This window comes from Ranitomeya variabilis, chromosome 4, assembly GCF_051348905.1.
Source record: "Ranitomeya variabilis isolate aRanVar5 chromosome 4, aRanVar5.hap1, whole genome shotgun sequence".
In the NCBI taxonomy this organism is placed as follows: domain Eukaryota; kingdom Metazoa; phylum Chordata; class Amphibia; order Anura; family Dendrobatidae; genus Ranitomeya; species Ranitomeya variabilis.
The window spans coordinates 575,580,077-575,603,889 of NC_135235.1; the positions used below are offsets into that span (position 1 = coordinate 575,580,077).

The 23,813-nt window shown below is 41.4% G+C and overlaps 1 protein-coding gene across 1 annotated transcript in view; it reads left to right on the top strand.

Moving 5' to 3' along the window:
* Positions 1-612: 612 nt before the first annotated feature.
* The window catches only part of NTSR1 (neurotensin receptor 1), a 269,133-nt gene continuing 245,932 nt past the window's right edge, over positions 613-23,813 (top strand). Inside the window, exon 1 of the mRNA XM_077252891.1 lies at positions 613-1,840. Coding sequence (XP_077109006.1) covers positions 1,151-1,840 — 690 coding nt within the window. The 5' untranslated portion in view covers positions 613-1,150. The remainder of the gene's footprint in view (positions 1,841-23,813) is intronic.

Sequence of the window (23,813 nt, forward strand, 5' to 3'; positions counted from 1 at the left end):
AATGTCACAAAACAATAAAACATTTATTTACTGCCTTACAATAATATGTACAACTGTTGGTGATGACCTTGGGCTATCTATCTATCTATCTATCTATCTATCTATCTCATATCTATCCCATATCTATCTATCTATCTATATCTATCCCATATCTATCTATCTATCTAATATCTATCTATTTATATATCTATCCAATATCTATCTATCTATCTCATATATATCTATCCCATATCTATCTATCTATCTATCTAATATCTATCTATTTATATATCTATCCAATATCTATCTATCTATCTCATATATATCTATCTCATATCTATCTGTCTATCTATCTATCTGTCTATCTATCTATCTGTCTATCTATCTATCTGTCTATCTATCTATCTATCTAATCTTTCTGTCATATATGTATCTTTCTATGGATCATTAACTATAGGACAATTACCTTGCACCAGTAATATTGTATTACAAGGTCTTACCTGCTTTGTATTCCAGCATTTAAGTATAAGTACAGAATGAAATAGAACTGTGGAGAGAGAGAGAAAAGAGTGAAGAAGGAGGGAGAGGGAAAGGAGAGAGAACAGCCAGAGAAAATCACTGGAGCAAGGGGGAAGACAACACAGAAGCACATAGACTATAGAGGGAAAGGAACTGAGCACAGTATACCAGGAAAAGCGACTGCTCAGTGAGGGGTGGGGAAGGGAGGACTGGTGAGTGGGCTAAAAGAGGCAGGTTCTGTGAATGAAAAGATTAAGAAGACGACTATGGAACCAGGGAGGGACAGAGAAGTGAAGAAGAGGGTGAAGAAGAGTCAAGGTTTTCTCCACCCAAGTCCTGTCTGATGCTTTCCACATTTTTGGAAGTGGCTGAAGACCAGCGTTTCCTGCCTGTTGATAGTCAGCATTTGTGAAGGTTTTTCAGTCTGTTGATGGTCAACCCTTGTAAAGATTCATCTGCCTGCTGATGGTCAACCCTTATGAAGGTTTCTGTGCCTGTTGATTGTCAACCTTTGTGAAGGTTCCCCTGCATATTGATGGACATCCCAGGTAAAGGGTTTGCTCCAGAGTGAAGATCTTCTTTCTATACTTAACCAGACAACAAGCAATTTTGTTGATTCAAACCCAAGACCCTGCTTCATCTAAGCTTCACCATGCGCTTTAACGCAACTCTGCAGGTTCCTCTGGCAGATGGGGTGCAGTCCCTTCATGCTCAGGACTTTGTAGTACCCACCACATTCCTTATGAACATCACAAACATCAGCACCCAGCATGTTATGGCAGAGGGAGACCTAGATGTCAACACAGACATCTATTCCAAGATCCTTGTGACCATCGTATACTTATTCTTATTTGTGGTTGGCTGCACTGGCAACATTATCACTGCCTACACCCTGGTGAGGAAGAAATCCTTGCAGAACCTGCAGAGCACTGTCCACTACCATCTGGCCAGCCTGGCACTCTCTGACCTCCTCATACTTATCCTCAGCATGCCCATTGAACTGTATAACTTCATCTGGGTCCATCACCCCTGGGCTTTTGGCAACGCAGTGTGCAAGGGTTACTACTTTTTAAGAGATGCCTGCACCTATGCTACTGCCCTCAACATTGCCAGTCTCAGTGTGGAGAGGTACATGGCCATGTGCCACCCATTCAAAGCCAAAAGTATCATGTCCAGGAGCCGGACTAAGAAGCTCATTACTTTTATCTGGCTAGCGTCTCTTCTTCTGGCAACTCCTATGATATTTACTATGGGGGAAACCTATGGCTTGGGCATAGAAGACCCCGACCACCTAGTCTGCACCAGGATTGTGGAAATGTCTTCCTTCAAGACTGTAATTCAGGTAAGTACATAGGGTTATCCATTCTTCTTTAGATGTAGACCACCAAACTATTATTCTTGTATTTTAGTTAAGAACATTAGTTTAAGACTGATGTTCTTAACCCTTTTCAGTCTACAGACCTCTTGGGTAGTTTAAAGAAATCAGAATAAATGTAATATTTTGGAGCAGTATGGAGCATCTTTGCAATTTCAGAGTTACTTTATGTACCTACTGGGCCTCTCAAGGGACCATTTGGGGGTTTAATGCCCTCAGGTTAAAAAGTCTTGATCTATGTGTAGCTCTCCTGCTGTGCATGAAACCACAACAGGAGATGCAGACTATTAGTCCATGCTGAGAGCATTAGTTTTACAACAGCCCTCCGGAGAGCTACAGATGAAGACCATTGAAATATCATATCAACTATATTACATTCCCTAATCTGTCCCAAATGGCTAATCAGAGATCTTTAAAGACTCATATTGGCACTTACTCTTTCATTTACATCAGATTAATCATATTCCCCTTGCAGCCTCTACATCTCTGACTGCAGCATGGAGCATATTAGTTTTCTCCATTGTGGTTTATTGATTCTGTCTGTTGTGAGGACAGTTTAATATTATGTGACATATGATATGCATCTATAGTATGTCTGCCCTGTGGCTGTACCAACTCCCGCTTTTCCTGCCTTTTTATACCTGGATGATGACCCACTGGTGACTGTCAGGATGTTTCTCCTTAGCTACATTGTATGAATTGTGCAATATTGATTCTGTATTAAATATCACAGCAAATGCAACCGATCAAAACGCAGCAAACACATGACATTTAGGATGACCTATTGCGCCACATTTAAACCTAAATTCCATATTGACATATAGACCTGATGTTTCCAAGAACATCTGCAAGGAGTTTGTATGTTCTCCCCGTCTTTGCGTGGGTTTCCTTCAGGGTCTCCGGTTTCCTCCCACACCCCAAAGACATACTGATAGGGAATGTAGATTGTGAGCCCCAATGGGGACAGTGCCGATAAAGTATGTAAAGCACTGCGGAATTAATGATGCTATATAAGTGAGTAAAATAAATATATATTGTCCATGTTTACTTCAGTATACTGACACATGCGCAGAGCCAAATGATGGTTAGTGGAAGACCATGGGCTAACAAATTAAAGGCGACTCTCACTGATATGTTTGGGTCCATCCCACCGTTAGGGCAAACAAGGCTCAGAATCTTGTATTTTATCATGCCTGCTACTACAGATAAGTGTCACCCATGTGTTTGGTAGCTACTTAACACTATCTCTCTTTGGCAATGAACATGCATACTGAAACAACTATGTATTTCTAGTCCTGCTGCCAAGAGTATCTAGAAAGAACAGAAAAGAACTAGGTGGTAAGGAGAAAATTCCTAGACATGTTCTTCTTTAGCTTTCCCTATGAACTAGTCCTGCATGTAAAATCACATTTACAAAGCATGTAGCACAGTAACTCACTGGTTAGCACTGTATGGTGGCTCAGTGGTTAGAACTGCAGCCTTGCAACACTGGATTCCTGGGTTCAAATGCCATCATAGAGAACATCTGCTAGGAGTTTGTATGTTCTCCCCGTGTTTGTGTGGATTTCCTCCGGGATCTCCGGTTTCCTCCCACATTCCAAAGACATACTGATAGGGAATGTAGATTGTGAGCCCCAATGGGGACAGTGGTGACATCTGTAAAGCGCTGTGGAATAAGTAAAATAAATAAATTAAGCAGCTTTGCAAAGTCTTATGAAGCACTGCCAGTCTGCCACTGCTATTGGTACCCGCCTCACCAAGTGAGCCAAAATGTGGATTAATGAAGAGTAAATATTAATCTAAAGGTTAGATTGCTCCATATGTATCACATTGGTGCATGGACACATTTCTCCTCCTTATGCCACGGCAGAAACTTGGCACAATGTAGTCAATATTTTGGCACAGTTAGCCAATTTGCAACATAGCTCTGATGCATTTTGCTCAGGATAGCTCACCAAATGTGCAGTTTTTGGTAGTGATTTTAGGGGTTATGAACGAAGGTAGTTTTCAAAATAGTTTGTTTAAGTAATAGATAAGTTGAAGCCATCAGGTTTTGTTCTAAATTTACATGATGTTTCAAAATGTTTGTAAAATTTGGCACATCGGTGGACAAATACAGTTCTGTCTAAAACTCTAGTTATTATGACAACTCCCTCTTGTACTGAGTTTGCAAATTTATTTTCAGACTTTTTTAAATGCAACCAAGCTCACTTTGTATAAGGGAAAACAACAGGAGAATGTGGCAAAATGGAAATTTGGCACAAGACTACGATCAATGTGGTACATGTCAACATGTACGGACTGGGGATGAAATTCAGTTCTGGCATTTGAAATGACACAGGCCCATGCTGTCCCCGTCCCCATGAACCAGATGGGATATATTGCTAATATTATCCTGGATGGAGGAAAGGGAGATTTTCTACAAGACCAATATTTCTAATGCTACCCGTGGCCTGCTGGGGTAAGTGACGGAGTCAGCGACTTTGTGCTCCGGCACAACTCTTAACAGTATGGGTGTCTGGAGAACACGGATTCTGTTAACAACGTTGCAGACAGTGCAGCCCACAACCAGACAGGCTCTTCTGGCATTTGCCAAAATTGCCAGATGGCCAGTCCGGCCCGGAGTAAAACCAATAATACATGTATGATAGTATAAGTAAGATCACATCTTACACATCTGATACATGTACTATCCAGCTATAACTGATGATGATATTGTGAACAGACAAACTTTGAAATAGAAAAATTCTCTCCTGAAAACACCTCCAAATGTAAAAAAGTTATCTCCCTTAGTAACCACTAGATAGATAGATACATAGATGATAGATAGATATGGGATAGATATATAGATAGATAGCTGATAGATAGATAATAGATAGATAGTATTGTCCATCTCTTTTCTGCTTCCTCAGTGCATTTTAGATAATTTTGTGACACCTTTATATTACTGATAATAAAATTATTTTTTTCCATGGCAACACATCACAGTGTCATTATGTCATTATGTTACCATGTCAGCTATTGCTACATATGACTCAGAGCCAGTGTCCGAATCCCACATATTTTTTTCTCCTCTACGGGGTTAATAGGAATGTATGATTTTGCATAGTGCACATATTAGTTTACAAGTAAAATTACATAACATATTTATTTGTAGAGTGATTATTAGTTTATTTATCATAGAGAACTAACATGGAGGTGTGTATATGTCTGTACATGTAGAAAATACATGAGGTGTGTATATCTCTGTATATGGAGGAGAAGAGACATGAGGTGTGTATATCTCTGTATATGGAGAAGAGACATGAGGTGTGTATATCTCTGTATATGGAGAAGAGACATGAGGTGTGTATATCTCTGTATATGGAGGTGAAGATACATTAGGTTTATATATCTCTGTATATGGACGAGAAGAGATATGAGGTTTATATATCTCTGTGCAGATAGGAGAAGAGACATGCGGTGTGCATATCTGTATACGGAGAAGAAACATAAGGTGTGTACAGTATATCTATGTATATGGAGAAGAGACATGTGAGGTGTTCATATGTCTCTACCTGGAGGAGAAGAGACACATGAGGTGTGTATGCCTCTGTAAATTGAGAAGAGACATGAGGTGTTTATATGTCTCTACATGGAGGAGAAGAGACACATGAGTTGTGCATATCTCTGTATTTGGAGGAGACGAGACATGAGATGTGTATATCTCTGAATATGGAGGTGAAGATACATGAGGTGTGTATATCTCTGAATATAGAGGTGAAGAGACATGAGGTGTGTATATCTCTGTATATGGAGAAGAGCCATGAGGTGTGTATATCTCTGTATATGTAGGAGAATAGACATGAGGTGTGTATCTCTCTGTATATGGAGGAGAAGAGCCATGAGGTGTGTATATCTCTGTATATGTAGGAGAATAGACATGAGGTGTGTATATCTCTGTATATGGAGGAGAAGAGACGTGAAGTGTGTATACCTCTGTACATCTTGGGGAAGAGCCATGAGGTGTGTATATCTCTGTATATGGAGGAGAAGAGACATGCGGTGTGTATATCTGTATATGAAGAAGAAACATGAGGTGTGTACAGTATATCTCTGTACATTGAGAAGAGACGTGAGGTGTTTATATGTCTCTACATGGAGGAGAAGAGACACATGAGGTGTGTACGCCTCTGTATATGGAGAAGAAGAGACATGCGGTGTGTATACCTGTATATGGAGAAGAAGCATGAGGTGTGTACAGTATATCTCTGTACATGGAGAAGAGACATGAGGTGTTTATATGCCTCTACATGGAGGAGAAGAGACACATGAGTTGTACATATCTCTGTACTTGGAGGAGACGACACATGAGGAGTGTATATCTCTGAATATGGAGGTGAAGATACATGAGGTGTTTATATCTCTGTATATGGAGGAGAAGAGCCATGAGGTGTGTATATCTCTGTATATGGAGGAGAAAAAAGATGAGGTGTGTATATCCCTGTATATGGAGGAGATGAGACATGAGGTGTATATATCTCTGTACATGGAACAGAAGAGACACGTGAGGTGCGTATATCTCTATACAAAGAGGAGAAGAGACCTGTGAGATGTATATATTTCTGCACATAATTATAATGGCTCGACATTCACTTACAGTTTTGGATCATCAGGGACTCATCTATAAATAGCAGTATGCATAAATAAATCTATAGACATTCAAAGGTCCTATCTTTATGCATAAGCTGCAGTAATCTCTTTACAGCTGTGATGGCTTCGGAGAGCAAGCACACATTATGTTTTGACATGTAGAGTAGATCTATGTCATAATAAGCCACTATTTTATGCAGTAGCAGAGGAGATCTAAAGACAGTAAGACAGCTGAGACAGAGAAGTATGTCTGGTATAAAGCAGTAGTGTAGTTAGCGGGGGGGGGGGGCAGAGGGTGCGGTCATGCCAATCCCGTGCTCTGAGGGGCTCAACCGGAGCTATGCCACTTTTAACCGTATTGGAGTGCGCATCGCACAGTTAAACTCTCCAGACGATCACTGCCACGGATCCCAGTTCTCCCACCCCATATCACAAGTTCAACTGTATTGGCATTCTGGATGCCGTTACAGTTTAAAGCATTGATGAAAGAGGGAGCATCAGGTGATGCTCCCTCTCCCATCATTCTTCCTTGGTGCAATGGCATCACTTCACCTCGCCAGCTGTGCATACCAGTGAAGACAAAGCTTCGCAGAGCAGAGACCGGAGCAAATAATGAAGTTTTACAGCACCACAATGACTAAATCATAAGCATATAGTATATAAAGATATATACACATAGTGACCACATAATACTACAATATACTGCAGATCAGTGCAGATCAAGGGAAAGAGAAGACACTGGAACAGAATAATTTTCAGCTTTACTCTCAGTTTGCTTTTAGGCAAGAGACTGTAAGGCAATGGGTACACAAGCTGTGGTATGGAAATGACATGCATCTTGTTATACCTTCCTGTTTGGCCCCAACGATCTTGTAAGAGACATATTTTCTTGTGTCTACTTCATTTTGGAGAGAAGAAGAGTGGCACAAAGTCAAGGGCCAATATGTCATTACGGTGCACTATTTGTGGATTTCTATGACTCCTTTATGCAGTGGGTACGGAAAGTATTCAGACCCCTTTAAATTTTTTCACTTTTTGCAGCCATTTGGTAAATTCAAAAAAGTTCAATTTTTTCACAATAATATACCCTCTGCATTGCATCTTGACTGAAAAAAAACTGAAATGTAGAAATGTTTGCAAATTTAATAAAAAGGAAAAAGAAAAAACTGAAATATCAAATGGTCATAAGTATTCAGACCCTTTACTCAGACATCCATATTTAAGTCACATGCTATCCATTTCCTTGTGATCCTCCTTGAGGAGATGGTTCAACTCCTTCATTGGAGTCCAGCTGTGTTTAATTAAACTGATAGGACTTGATTTGGAAAGGCACACACCTGTCTATATAAGACCTCACAGCTCACAGTGCATATCACACCAAATGAGAATCATGAGGTCAAAGGATCTGGCCAAGGAGCTTTAGAGACAGAATTGTCGCAAGGCACAGATCCAGCCAAGGTTACATCAGAATTTCTGCAGTACTCAAAGTTCCTAAGAGCACAGTGGCCTCCATAATCCTTAAATAGAAGAAGTTTGGAACCACCAGAAGAGCCTTGGTGAGAGAGGTAAAGAAGAACCCCAAGATCACTGTGGCTGAGCTCCAGAGATGCAGTAAGGAGATGGGAGAAAGTTCCACAAAGTCAACTATCACTGCAGCCTTCCACCAATCGAGACTTTATGGCAGAGTGGCCCGACGGAAGCCTCTCCTCAGTGCAAGACATATGAAAGCCCGCACAGAGTTTGCTAAAAAAAACACATGAAGGACTCCCAGACTATGAGAAATAAGATTCTCTGGTCTGATGAGACGAAGATAGACCGTTTTGGTGATAATTAAAAGCGGTATGTGTGGAGAAAACTTGGCACTGCTCATCAACTGCCCAATACAATCCCAACAGTGAAACATAGTGGTGGCAGCATCATGCTATGGGGGTGTTTTTCAGCTGCAGGAACAGGACAACTGGTTATCATTGAAGGAAACATGAATGCGGCCAAGTACAGAGATATCCTGGATGAAAGCCTCTTCCAGAGTGCTCTGGACCTCAGACTTGGCTGAAGGTTCACCTTCCAACAAGACAATGACCCTAAGCACACAGCTAAAATAACAAAGGAGTGGCTTCAGAACAACTCTGTGACCATTCTTGAGTGGCCCAGCCAGAGCCCTGACCTAAACCCAATTGAGCATCTCTGGAGAGACCTTAAAATGGATGTCCATCAACCTTCACCATCCAACCTGACTGAACTGGAGAGGATTTGCAAGGAAGAATTGCAGAGGATCCCCAAATCTAGGTGTGAAAAACTTCTTGCATCATTCCCAAGAAGACTCATGGCTGTACTAGCTCAAAAGGGTGCTTCTACTCAATACTGAGCAAAAGGTCTGAATACTTATGACCATGTGATATTTCAGGTTTTTTTTATAAGTTTGCAAAAATTACTACATTTCTGTTTTTTTTCAGTCAAGATGGGGTGCAGAGTGTACATTAATGAGAAAAAAATGAACTTTTTTGAATTTGCCCAAAGGCTGCAATGAAACAAAGAGTGAAAAATTTAAAGGTTTATGAATACTTTCCGAGCCCACTGTATTTGCAGAACTGAGGTCTCCTGAACTCTGTCTGCCACTACAGAATCAAATAGATAAGGTAGAGAGGTAGCCATCAATGACTGTCAATGTCTTCCTTGTAGTGCATGGGAGTAGTAAAACACTCGGTTATTTTAGCAATTCACATAAAATTTCTTAAATAAGAACAGGGGTCTAAGGAGTAACGTATCTCCTTGTACAGAGTGACATGTCTGACATGCCAGTGTAAGGAAACTTATAGGCCATACAATGTTCCTCTGGGAAATTAAATAAGCAAAATGACTCTTCTCAGAGGAAGAGGACTTGAACTTGGAAGTAGAAATCCTAAAAGTCACTTTGGACCCCGAGCTTTGTCATATAGAATGAGAACAGAAGGGGAAACCTCCATTGTCCTTAGAGATTGGAATCTTGAAATCAGCACCATGTCTCTCATAGTAACACCCCTTCAAGTTTAATTGTGGTAATTGAGTGGTTCTATGTGTCCCTCAGACCAGAAAAAGTTGTCCATCCCTTCCAAGGTAATTACTTAGTTTGTCATCCCTATAAATCAATATGGTATATTTAAAGTTTGCAAGTTGGCGTTTTGAAATTTTTGGATTGCTATGGATTTGAGAGACTTCTGGAGGCTATGTGACATATGCGACAATTGTGTACTTTTCCATTGTGACGGTCCATGCCATTTTGATTTTCTCTCGTTGAGGCTTTTATGTGTCATGCATTTTTTTAGCATATCCCCTTCAGCTGATTAGTTATGTGCCAAAGCATTGACATGTAGATTGAATGCACTGAGAAAATCTCCAAGAACACAATTATTTTTCATGGCTCAACGTGCACTCCAGACCTTCATCTTCACAATGTTACTAGCACACCTGTATGGCTTCCTCCTGAACCACTAAATTTTTCAACATGTCTTTGACCAATGACTACTTTAAGTGCAGCTATCTGTACGTCCGTTGCTTGCTGGCTGTGCTCACCCGGCATGTTCACACTGGCGACTAAACAGACAAAACCTAAGATAAAAATAAAATGAGCAATTACCCTGCAGTAAGTTAATAAACAACAATACAGCATAAAAATAACAAAGGGTACTTAGTTAACATAATTTTGATTAAAAAAACCGTAAAAGCCATCCCACTGTGTTAAGGCGACCCTTTCTTGACATTCCTAACCTCTAGTATTAAAACTTTACCATATGTCAAATTATGTAAATAAGGGCTTAACAGGACCGAGATCCCGACTAATGGACATCTAAAGAGATTAACTGTTTTTTAATCAAAATTATGTTAACTAAGTACCCTGCGTTATTTTCATGCACTATTGCTATTTATTTAATTACTGCAGGGTAATTGCTCATTTTGTTTTTATCTTAGGTTTTGTCTGTTTAGTGGCCAGTGTGAACATACGCCTACACGCTGCATGCATTCCAATTTATTCTCCAGTTCATCTACTGTATTTAGGTTTTTGCTTCAAGTTTTTGTGCAAATAAGGGTGGTGCCTACATTTTCTTTGATCTAATGTCTAATAGTTGGGACCTCATTCCTTCTCAGCCTTTATTGCCATTTATTTTATTAGAAACATGGTATAGTTTTAATACTAGAGGTTAGAACCGTTCCGAATATGGTCACCTTGACGCAATGGGATTACGTTTACATTTTTTTGATCAAAATTTTGTTAACTAAGTACCCTATGTTATTTTCATGTACTAATGCTATTTATTTATTTACTGCAGGGTATTTGCTCATTTTGTTTTAATATTAAGTCTTACTTAATTTTTAGTATGGGAGTGGATTGGCAGGGAGCTTTACCTTATAGGTGTTTTATAAACTTATTAGGTTATTGCATATTGGACATATAGCTTGGAGAGTCTCCTATTTTCCAGTTTAAAATTTAACTTTTATTAATTCATTATAAAAGTACTCCAACCCCAGACATAAACATGTATATACAACATGCAATAAATTAAAGTGCTCATGCTTTACCAGTGCTTATTTAAAAAATGGCTTAATGTCACCCATTCGCAGAGTTCTGTCAGTAGCCAGATTCCAAAAGACAGGAGCATTCAAGTATGGAATAAAGAGGAAAAAAGGGGGGTGTTCTATTGCTCCCTGTTGTGCCCCTGCATTGCTCCGGTCCTTACAAGGATAGTATCCAAATATGATCTGCTACTGGCATCTCTCCAGGTCCATATCAATAGTTATCTTTCCAACACGTTTCTTCCCCAATATGGGGGATTCATCAGGGAAACATAAATGTTTAGTGGGTATGAATTGACCATGCGTGTAGTCAGTTATAGCGTTACCCATATGGGGCAAATAGTATCAATGAGCCTCACCTTATGGCTCCTTTAAATAGGGGTATATGCAACCTCGCTTTCTCATTGCGTCTGACGTAAACTTCCCTTTTTTCCGGCAGGTAACCGGTATTTACCGCGATATTGGATATAATGGCTCCATGTGTCTCCTTGTAATCACTGGTACCCTGTGCAGTTCACTCTTTGTAACGTACAGCGTCCGAAAGTGCCCGCGCCATCTTGGTGATGTCACTTCTGGGTCAAGATACAACTTATCACCTGACCGTAAGGTGCGGCCGTTCCCTCCCCACATAGTGTCATCAGTCATAGCATGTTCACGGTGCTCACATTGCATGGGGACATAACTCTTTACTTATTCCGATCAATAGACCGCCGCAGCTAAGTCAATCCTGCTCCCAACATAGAAATCTCCTATGCATACACAATAAAGACTCCTTTAAAAAACAGCCTCACCTATATATGTAAGGCATTTTTTGGATATATATAGTTTCTTTTATCAATATCCACCTTGTTGGGATACCAAAAATAATGAATAACTTTTAGTGGAGCAGAATCCCACCCCTATTTATCATGACCTTTTTCCCCTGTTCACCTAATAAGGGTACACAAAATAGATCCAGAGTTTAAAAACGGGGGAAAAGATTCCCTATACATTAGCCACCATAGATTTATACATTTGCCTTAATGGCGGTTTCTCCTAATCAGGGAATTATCCAAAACGAGGGGGGTGATTAGTGATCACAACCCTCAATTTTTTGGTCATATAGACCATCAAATAAACCTGTTTTAATTGGAGGCCCCCTAGACTATTTATTTTATTCATAAATGTAAATATAATTTGGCCTGCACTCTAAATTTAGATCGGGGTGCTGGTGAGACAGACCGTAAGGTCTAGTATCAGTATTATTGAAATCCACCGCACTCCCTGTGTGGAATATCTTAGAAACAAAAGGATTTTTTTAAATTTGCTAATTTATTCAAGTGAAAAACAGAAAATCAAATGTGACAGATCAAATAGTAGGCAGTATAAGCGACTGAGTGATTTGACGTTTCGACCCTCCCGGGTCTTACTCTAAAGTCGCACTTAATCCAGGATTTATGAGTGGCTCTTATGGTAGTGAGGATGTTATCCCTGTAGTGTCAAGGGGCAGGTACAGTCTTTTTGATACCAAGTATGGCCTGATAGTTGATTTCTCTCTGAGTATGACCTTGCTGAGGAATAGCAGCGGTGCATCAGCGTCTTGCTGCTGTTTGCATACGTGATTCAAATAGAAAGTTGGTATGTCACTGGAGACAACCTTTCTTGCAGGTGCCAATGTATCAGCCTTAAATTGCTGGTAAGTTGTATGTGGTTTAATGGATTTGCCAGTTCTGGATAAAGCCTTGTAGTGGGGTAACAGCGGCGCAACTGCGTCTTGCTGGTGGACATGTAGGCTTAGTACCCTTAGTGGATGGGGGATAGCGCTCCTGCGTCCTGTGGAGCGCTATCCCCCATCCACTAAGGGTACTAAGCCTACATGTCCACCAGCAAGACGCAGTTGCGCCGCTGTTACCCCACTACAAGGCTTTATCCAGAACTGGCAAATCCATTAAACCACATACAACTTACCAGCAATTTAAGGCTGATACATTGGCACCTGCAAGAAAGGTTGTCTCCAGTGACATACCAACTTTCTATTTGAATCACGTATGCAAACAGCAGCAAGACGCTGATGCACCGCTGCTATTCCTCAGCAAGGTCATACTCAGAGAGAAATCAACTATCAGGCCATACTTGGTATCAAAAAGACTGTACCTGCCCCTTGACACTACAGGGATAACATCCTCACTACCATAAGAGCCACTCATAAATCCTGGATTAAGTGCGACTTTAGAGTAAGACCCGGGAGGGTCGAAACGTCAAATCACTCAGTCGCTTATACTGCCTACTATTTGATCTGTCAAATTTGATTTTCTGTTTTTCACTTGAATAAATTAGCAAATTTAAAAAAATCCTTTTGTTTCTAAGATATTCCACACAGGGAGTGCGGTGGATTTCAATAATACTAATATTTATTTTATTCAACATATAAGTTATAATGTTGCAATTATTGCGCCCCCGGGCAAAAGATAGGATAAAAAGAGGAAAAATGGGGGAGGGATGAGGGGAGTGAAAGAATAAGTGAGGGGGGTTATAAGAGAGAACAGGGCATAATATCATGGCTACTGTCATACAAGTGTTGGAAATTCATAGGAAAAAGTGTGGGGGGGGGAGAAGGAAGGGCAAGGTGTAATAGTTATCAATATCCATCATGTGGATTTACTCCTCATAAAAAGCATCCAAAATGTAACTGTTCATTTAGACCCCGTGGGTAACAGGTGTCCAATCTGAAAATCACCTAGTCTCCCTCTGTAAGATCATTTTGTCGAAGTCCCCACCTCTGATTGGTGGTTTCACTAAATCGGTGCCCATAAATTTCATAACCCCCACCTTTCCCCCATGGAACTCATTCACACGTTTCACCAATGGAGTATCCCTCTTGTTAGGAATAGCCCCCAAGTGCTCCCCCACCCTCCTCAATTCCCTAGTTGTCTTACCAATGTATGTAATGCCACACTCACAGATGCCCTGTAAATGACCCCCTTACTCTTGCAATTGATGAAATCATTGATTTTAAAGATCTCTCCTGTATTTTCATTACAGAATTCCTTTCCAGGCTGAATAGAACCACATACCACACAGTCTCCACACTTAAAACATCCCTTCGTTTTTTTAGGGAGCCATGATTCCTTTTGTGGTGTACTGAAGTGGCTGTGTATCAGCCGATCACCCAGGGTTTTACACCTCCTATAGGCTATATGTGATCTGTGGTGTTTCTCCCACTAAATCCCTGATGTCATTGTCCATCCTAAGGATACTCCGATGCCATATTGCTTTTATGTTGATAATCAAAGGGTTCCAAAAGGCCGGACCAATTCTAACTGACTCCAGGCTTCCAGTGTCAGGGAAGAGACTTGGTGAGTGAGAGCTAATAACCCGGGCTCCTGCAATTTCCCTAAGACTAGGGAAATCCTGACTGACCCTCTACCTGAAGTTTACACTGATGGTGTGCATGTTCAGGCCTCGAACCTCACCCTAACTCCTGAGCTCAGCCCTAGGCTGAAACCTCCACCCACCACCCAGTGAAGAGGTAATACTTAAATACCCACAGTTAGCACAGACAAGGATAAAGGAAAATATACACCACGCCGCAGACACTCAGGAATACACTATAAATGCGCAGGGCAAAATAAACACAAATATAGGAAGGAGTAAATAAGACGAAGGAATATACACCACCAGCAACGAATCTCCAACCACCAGCTCTCCACTCCAGACCGAGATAACAACGCAAGACAGAAGCTATAATCGGCGACGCCCAATGATCAGGAGAACTATTTAAAGGCCATGGAAATGGCCCAGCTTCCAATCCGAGGATCAGGTAAATTAACCCCGGAACAGCTAGACAAAATCTAGCAGACGTCAATGAGTAAATAGTGGTCAAAAGCGGAATTACCGCTGTCTGCCAGACGACCTGGTGTGAACAGCATCCGACATGACATCCAGGCTGTTATGCCTATGGTTGATTCAGTGGGGCTGAAGAATGACTTTCCCTTGGGAGGATGCATGGGATTTTCTCTTTGATATCCTTTGCATATCTGTGCCATTGTTAGTGCCAGGCCTGACACAATTTATTTTCAGTTTTGCCCATAGTTATTTTTTAACAATGGCATTCATAGAATTGGGGTCACACTGCTCACCAGACTGACAAAGAAACCTCTTGTGGCCCTAGGCTCTGCCAGACTAATGAGCCCTAAAGGTCCCCCAAAAGACAAATCCATTTGAAGGTGAATGCAGACAGCAGTGGCTCTAATTTGTGCCCTCTTTGGAGGCAAGAAGGCCTTACTGATACAAAAAGTCCTATATATTTCATCTTTATGGTAAAACTGTGAGCTCTATTTTGGCGTAAGACCTGACGCAGCTCGGAAACTTTTTCTACCGTTACTGCTAATCCCAAAATCAGACGAGTGGTAATTCATGTAACGCTTATCTCTAAGCTTCTACACATTGCAATCTGTAATCTGGCTCAGTGCAGGGATCCTATATCTAATACACATATCTGTGTTAATTGCTTTCTGTTTATTAAATCCACCATCAAAGAGACAGATTTACATCCTGATTAAATGGCGACAGAAGCAATTAAGTGAGAGGTTTCTGTATCAGACAAGCAATAGTGCAGCCATAGCGGGCATGGTTCTGTATGGCATGTTTGCATCTTGTGAGGATCTTGGAGAGATTTTGTGATATGGAGGACGATCTTACAGAGGAGCAGCAAGATGATGAATTCAAGAGGATATATCAGGACGCCAGCTGTCACCTGTTTGGGTAAACTACATATATGCCCATGTAATGCTTGCTTGTACCCTCTGGCATTATGCTATTCTGGGTCACACTAATGCACAAATCTAAATTATTTTAAAGACTCACCTTAAAGATGATCATATAAGAACATGAGCTTATACTAAAAATATAGAGGCACTATTGGCCCCACATCTGTGGAGCTATAGGGCATACAGCTGCCACTGAGGTGCAGTTGTGCACAATTCTGAGATGAAAAGGGCACACATCTGTGACTGTGGTGCTACAGGGCACACACATGTTGAAAAAGCATTATAAGACAGACACACACACCTGTAGATAAGTCAGTATAGTCTGATGATGGGGTATTTACCTGCAACTAAAGAGCTATAGGGTGAACACGTCTGGCTGACGTGCTACGAGGTACCCATCTGTGGCACTATAGGGAACACATCTATAGCTGAAATACCATGGGGCACAAAGCTGATGTTATAGTGCAGTTCCTGAGGTGCTAAAGGATACAAGCCTATGGATAAGGCACTACAGGGCACACACCTGTAGATAAAGCTCTGCAGGGCACACACCTGTGGATAAAGCTTTACAGGGCAGCCACCTGTGGATAAGGCAGTACAGGGCAGCCACCTGTGGATAAGGCAGTACAGGGCAGCCACCTGTGGATAAGGCACTACAGGGCAGCCACCTGTGGATAAGGCACTACAGGGCAGCCACCTGTGGATAAGGCACTACAGGGCAGCCACCTGTGGATAAGGCACTACAGGGCACACACCTGTGGATAAGGCACTACAGGGCACACACCTGTAGACAAAGCTGTACAGGGCACACACCTGTGGATAAGGCACTACAGGGCACACACCTGTGGGTAAGGCACTACAGGGCACATATATACCAAAAAAGGAACCCTAAGAGCTAACAAAGGGCAACCCCCGTCAGCCAATACATATAAACCGAAAAAGAAAAAAAGGAGACACCTAGCAACCGTTAAATGCGGTGCCAGATATTGAATATAATTGGACAGATAAACCATAAATTATAACCATATATAAAGTCCAAACCAGACAGGGGTAAATAAGAATATAAATTTTATTGAGAATATAAATATAAAGATACTAGTACGAACAGGACAACAGTGATAAAGCAAAAAACAGCTAAAAAGCACAGTGCATCAGGTGTAAACACACATGGGAGGGATGCACTGAAAAGACTGCACAGAAAAAAATCGCTGCTGCACTGCCTACAACACCTGAAACATGGATGCCAGACAAATAAATATGAACGCCCACAATAGACAGATGTATCACCTCATAAAGGAAAGCATATATGAGGGCAAGCTAACAGGTGCCAGTACTAAATATCTCAATTGCTGGGTCGCAATACTGCATCATGTAGCCTAAGGTAAGCCAGATAAGGCATGGAGTCAGAGTGTACTAAATAAGTACTGGGTGCAAAATACCTTGAGACATCATGAAAGCAGGGTGCCGGCGTGCAGACAGGGGACAGGATGCCTCGACGCGCATTTCACCGCCTTGGCTTCGTCAGGAGGCACATACCTGTGGATAAGGCAGTACAGGGCAGCCACCTGTGGATAAGGCACTACAGGGCACACACCTATAGATAAAGCTCTACAGGGCACACACACCTATGGATAAGGCACTACAGGGCAGCCACCTGTAGATAAAGCTGTACAGGGCACATACCTGTGGATAAGGCAGTACAGGGCAGCCACCTGTGGATAAGGCACTACAGGGTACACACCTGTGTATAAGGCACTACAGGGCAGCCACCTGTGGACAAGGCACTGCAGGGCACACCTGTAGATAAAGCTCTACAGGGCAGCCACCTGTGGATAAGGCACTACAGGGCAGCCACGTATGGATAAGGCACTACAGGGCACACACTTGTGGTTAAAGGGTTGCACTATCACTTTGCATTCCACTTCTGGGCTAGTATCCTTATAACCCAGTGAGCAACATCCTCGTGGTAAAGACCATAAAAATTAGCACTAAATAAAAAGGCCCATATCTCTGGAACAGCCTAGTGGAATTTATAAAAACAAAAATCGACTTACTTAGTGTAGCAGCGGGAATAAAATAAGACCAAAAACAGGCCAATTTTAACCCGGAAACAGGTTCTCTTTAGAAAGCTATATAGATAGCACCAGTCAAAATTGTTTCATTCCACCAAATATCCAACAACCCAGCCAATGACAGACCACAAGGACATTGTAGAAGGATTATTCTAAAAGGAAAAAGAGCCATTGGCATGTAAGGTGCCTAAGCAAGGTAGTCATGGGGAGCTGTAGTTCCTGCACGCTCTGGCACCCTACAATTAAATCGTGTCCCATTCCCAGTGTGCTGTTAGGTGTGGGTTGCATCACACTCACTTGTGGGCCATAAGCCTCCGCTGACTCCATGCTTCCATCTTCAGAAACCGCCACAAACAATCCAGGGGATACCAAGTACTTTTCAACAGTCAAACTTTTTCTGAACAATTCACAGTCCTTACAGTGGAGCATGTGGGATTGGGCACAACAGGTTACAGTCTTTCCCTCAGGTACCAGACATAACTTCAGACCTAACACTCATTCCTGATAGAGCATCCCTTTTCCTTCTGTCTCCGGATTTCATTGTCCTCCACCTTTGAAGATCAGTGTCGTGTCGATCTTCCCCTGCAGGTGCAATGTGCCCAATGGCCCCGGCACAAATCTCAAGGTCTCGGGCCTGACAAATGGATCTGCATGGAAGAGTTGTATGCCAATCCACTGCCCCGAGTAAGTGATAGGCCCATGTTGGGGGATGTACTAAAAAGAATGAAGAAAAGGAATAAAGAAAAAGAATGAACATAATAACTTATAGGTCCAAAGAGATGAAGAGGTATTATAGATTTCTTATGCATCTTGGAAATGAAACAAACATGATTTTATGTAGACGATTAGGAAATCAATACAGATCCCATATAAACGTGTGTATATTATATTCCCCGTGCTTTATAGGTGGGGAATGAACATGAAATATCAATGTCACAGCCACTGAGGGTGAAGAGGTTGAAATCTCAATTGGTATCTAGTTCCTGAGAAAGCCCAGAGACCCATCTAAGGCAGAGGTGTCAAACTGCATTCCTCGAGGGCCGCCAACAGGTCATGTTTTCAGGATTTCCTTGTATTGCACAGGTGATAATTTAATCACCTGCACAGAATGATTCCAGCACCTTGTGGAATGCTAAGGAAATCCTGAAAACATGACCTGTTGGCGGCCCTCGAGGAATGCAGTTTGACACCTCTGATCTAAGGTGTCCATTTCAGGTGAATATTAGAGATTTGAATGTTAGCTTTTACACAAAGGATTCTTCAGAAGAGTGCAATCTTGTGATGTATTTGGCATCTGCCGACAGTCATCAATAGGAAGAACTTCACAATGAGCCAAAGCTGAGGACCCTGAGAGGTTTCTGGATTATCGGCTACAGAAGAAGCTTAAATGAGCCACACGCCTGAAGAAGGGCCGGCTGGCTCTTTGAAGACTCTTATCTCGGGACTGTGTGCAGGATCTCTCTGTTCTCATGGTCTAATCTAAGCACATACATCTGTCTGTAGCATATTGCCGACATTTATGACTTTAATAGTGGGCTACACAGATATTACGTAATCCCCAGGGACTTTATTATCCATACATTCTATTTATCTGTCTTTAACACCATAAGAGCACAGCTCTTTTGAGCCTGAACTCTGCGATTTTATTATTTTTTTCTTATTTTCACATTCTGAAAGCCATAACTTTATCAGTCAAAGATATGTGTGTGCTTCCTGTATATAAGCAACAATATGGCCAATATTACCGTCATATAGTGAGCATATAGTGGACCAGGCCTACATAATCTCTAAAGAGTATTATCACACTGCAGACTGTACTAGATAATATAGCAGTGATCATACACTCTCCGGCAAAATATATAAACATTAGAGAATCCGTCAACGTTCCTGACATGTTTGTTTTAATAAAGAGTCGCTTCTTAGACATTTATGTCTGATCCATGGGCGGACATACCAATGGTGCAACCTGTGCAGTTGCATAGAGGCCCAAGAGATAAGGGGGCCCATTTTTGGAGGGAATTATGCATTATGATGCACTGAACCCAATTGCAGCCCTGCCTGGTATCTCGGCGGCTGTCAGTGGATGGGTGACCGTTTGCTCAGCTCTATCCATTGACTTTTATAGGAGATCCAAACATGGTTCATGAACACTTTTCTGTACCCTGTGATCATGTTGCGGGGAAGAAGGGGGACAGAGTTATGTCTCCCCATCACTAAAAAAAAAGAATATAAGAAAAATCTGTTCATCTGCCTAGAAGCTGTTGACTCATGCAGACATTATAATAGGAGGTAGCTAGGTACAGTCCTGCTGGGACCTTCCTCCTCATCAACAGTACCATAAAATGCACTTCATGCTGTAGGTTTGTGAATAAATAGTCAGGTCTGCAGGAAAAAAAACAATTGTCACAAGTAGTACTTGGCAAATGGTAATTTTTTTGTCAATCTTTAAAATTTTCTTAGCATTTTTTCTATATGTCTTAACTGTCTTGGAGGTATGAGAAGGATTGTGTTTTTTTAGTGGAGTTTCTATTTTTTTTTTCTTAATGCGACTGCTCTGCGAAATGTACCTCAAAGGGGTCAGGATCTGTGGAAATGTGCTCCAAAATGGGGCTTTCTAGGAGTTTTTAGGGGTGTTGCTGTGTGGAGATAAGGAGTAGGTCTTAAACCATCCTACAAATAGGACCACACATCTAGGGGTTTGGTTTGTATATATCCTATTATTTGGTCTCCAGTGACAGGGAAGAGGCGTATTGTGTATGTTTACAGGCGTGTTAGGGGATTCTGAGGTAAAACCGTTTTCATCCTTTTGTGGCATCTGCCCAGGATCATTACATACAGCCTTGGGCAATATCGGTAATCCTGTTCTTGTATCAATCACTTCAATGGGCGCAGAAATTGAAGGTGAAAGTGAAAGAGTTTCTGTTGGATTGGAAAAATATGTCTATGTGTAGATGAGTTAGATGATTGGTTCTCTGAGACTGTACCACATGAAAGGTTTAGATACACAGGCTTTGTAGATGCTATTAATTATACTTATGATAGGCTTTAGCAGACAGTATCACACATGATAGGTTTAGATACTAAGGCTCAGCAGACAGTATCACACATGACAGGCTCAGATACCTAGAATTAATAGACAGTGTTGCCTATGACGGGCTTAGATGCACTCAGAATATAAATGTCACTTATGACAGGGTAAGGCACACTAGCTAGACAGACGACATCACAAGTTATAGGCTTAGCTACAAAGCAGAGTAGTACTATACAGGTCCTTCTCAAAAAATTAGCATATAGTGTTAAATTTCATTATTTACCATAATGTAATGATTACAATTAAACTTTCATATATTATAGATTCATTATCCACCAACTGAAATTTGTCAGGTCTTTTATTGTTTTAATACTGATGATTTTGGCCTACAACTCCTGATAACCCAAAAAACCTGTCTCAATAAATTAGCATATCAAGAAAAGGTTCTCTAAACGACCTATTACCCTAATCTTCTGAATCAACTAATTAACTCTAAACACATGCAAAAGATACCTGAGGCTTTTAAAAACTCCCTGCCTGGTTCATTACTCAAAACCCCCATCATGGGTAAGACTAGCGACCTGACAGATGTCAAGAAGGCCATCATTGACACCCTCAAGCAAGAGGGTAAGACCCAGAAAGAAATTTCTCAACAAATAGGCTGTTCCCAGAGTGCTGTATCAAGGCACCTCAATGGTAAGTCTGTTGGAAGGAAACAATGTGGCAGAAAACACTGTACAACGAGAAGAGGTGACCGGACCCTGAGGAAGATTGTGGAGAAGGACCGATTCCAGACCTTGGGGAACCTGAGGAAGCAGTGGACTGAGTCTGGTGTGGAAACATCCAGAGCCACCGTGCACAGGCGTGTGCAGGAAATGGGCTACAGGTGCCGCATTCCCCAGGTAAAGCCACTTTTGAACCATAAACAGCGGCAGAAGCGCCTGACCTGGGCTACAGAGAAGCAGCACTGGACTGTTGCTAAGTGGTCCCAAGTACTTTTTTCTGATGAAAGCAAATTTTGCATGTCATTCGGAAATCAAGGTGCCAGAGTCTGGAGGAAGACTGGGGAGAAGGAAATGCCAAAATGCCTGAAGTCCAGTGTCAAGTACCCACAGTCAGTGGTGTGGGGTGCCATGTCAGCTGCTGGTGTTGGTCCACTGTGTTTCATCAAGGGCAGGGTCAATGCAGCTAGCTATCAGGAGATTTTGGAGCACTTCATGCTTCCTGGCACCTGCTCACAGTGCCAAAACCACTGGTAAATGGTTTACTGACCATGGTATTACTGTGCTCAATTGGCCAGCCAACTCTCCTGACCTGAACCCCATAGAGAGTCTGTGGGATATTGTGAAGAGAAAGTTGAGAGACGCAAGACCCAACACTCTGGATGAGCTTAAGGCCGCTATTGAAGCATCCTGGGCCTCCATAACATCTCAGCAGTGTCACAGGCTGATTGCCTCCATGCCACGCCGCATTGAAGCAGTCATTTCTGCCAAAGGATTCCCGACCAAGTATTGAGTGCATAACTGAACATTATTATTTGATGGTTTTTTTGTTTGTTATTAAAAAACACTTTTATTTGATTGGACGGGTGAAATATGCTAATTTATTGAGACAGGTTTTTTGGGTTATCAGGAGTTGTATGCCAAAATCATCAGTATTAAAACAATAAAAGACCTGACAAATTTCAGTTGGTGGATAATGAATCTATAATATATGAAAGTTTAATTGTAATCATTACATTATGGTAAATAATGAAATTTAACACTATATGCTAATTTTTTGAGAAGGACCTGTATCTCACATGACAAGCTTATTCTAGGTGCACACTCTCTGTTGGGTGCATATTCCAGATAGCGGCCACAGTCTAGGTGGATGCTTCTGTATCTGTCCACCATAAGGAGCCATTGAAAAAAATATAAATATCACATGATCTTGACTTTATGATGCAGGACAAGGAGGACATCCATGCATTACATCAGCAGTGGAATCTCCCTATGATGAGATGTACCCCAGGGGTCTGGCTCACCCAAAGTGGACAGTCTCTTTTTAAGGGACTACCATAAGATGCCTAATTAAGAACCAGGCTAGAAAACTGTGAACATCTGACTCCTATCGTAAGATAAAGTTACAGCCTTCCATGCACTGACATTGATACCTAGCATTTCAATGCCTTCTTCACACATCAGTGTTTAAATACATATGTGAAAAAACGGTACTGGTATTTTCCATCCATGTGCTGTATGTGTTTTTCACAGATACATAGACTTGTATTGACCCTTATCTGTGCTGCCAGAAAAAAATGGACATGTGAACAGCACTATAGGTTATAATAGTTACATGTGGTATTTGTTAAAAAAAACAGATGCCTCATGTAATGGAAACAGTGATGTTTGAAGGAGGTCTTAAAGCAGGGGGTGTACAACATTTTTTGGTCCAAGGGCCACATAGTCATACTGAACCAATCCGAAGGCCTGAAAAAAAAATTTAAAGTGGTATCTTCATGAATTCATCTGCAGAATTTAGTTTTGAGTATTTGAGAAAGATTTTGAGGGTTTCTGCCCCCCAAAATTAACGTAAACACACCCAAACTTAAACTGAGTTTTTGGAGCAGAAACTCAATTAAATCCTATTCATAATCTCAAAACTAAATTTTGAAGATTTTTCAGTTTTAACATGAATCATGGTATGGATTGCTATATGATCAGAACTGCCGTCAGTACTGGAATACATCACTAAGCTTAGTACAGTGATCAATTGCAGTTTCAGGTCAGCCCCAATATACACTTGTATCATGTAAAACTGCAACTCCCAGTATGTCATTTACAATGGTAAGGTTCTAATCCCACCTTGGACAACATCTGCAAAGAGTTGTATGTTCTCTCTGTGTTTGCGTGGGTTTCCTCCGGGTT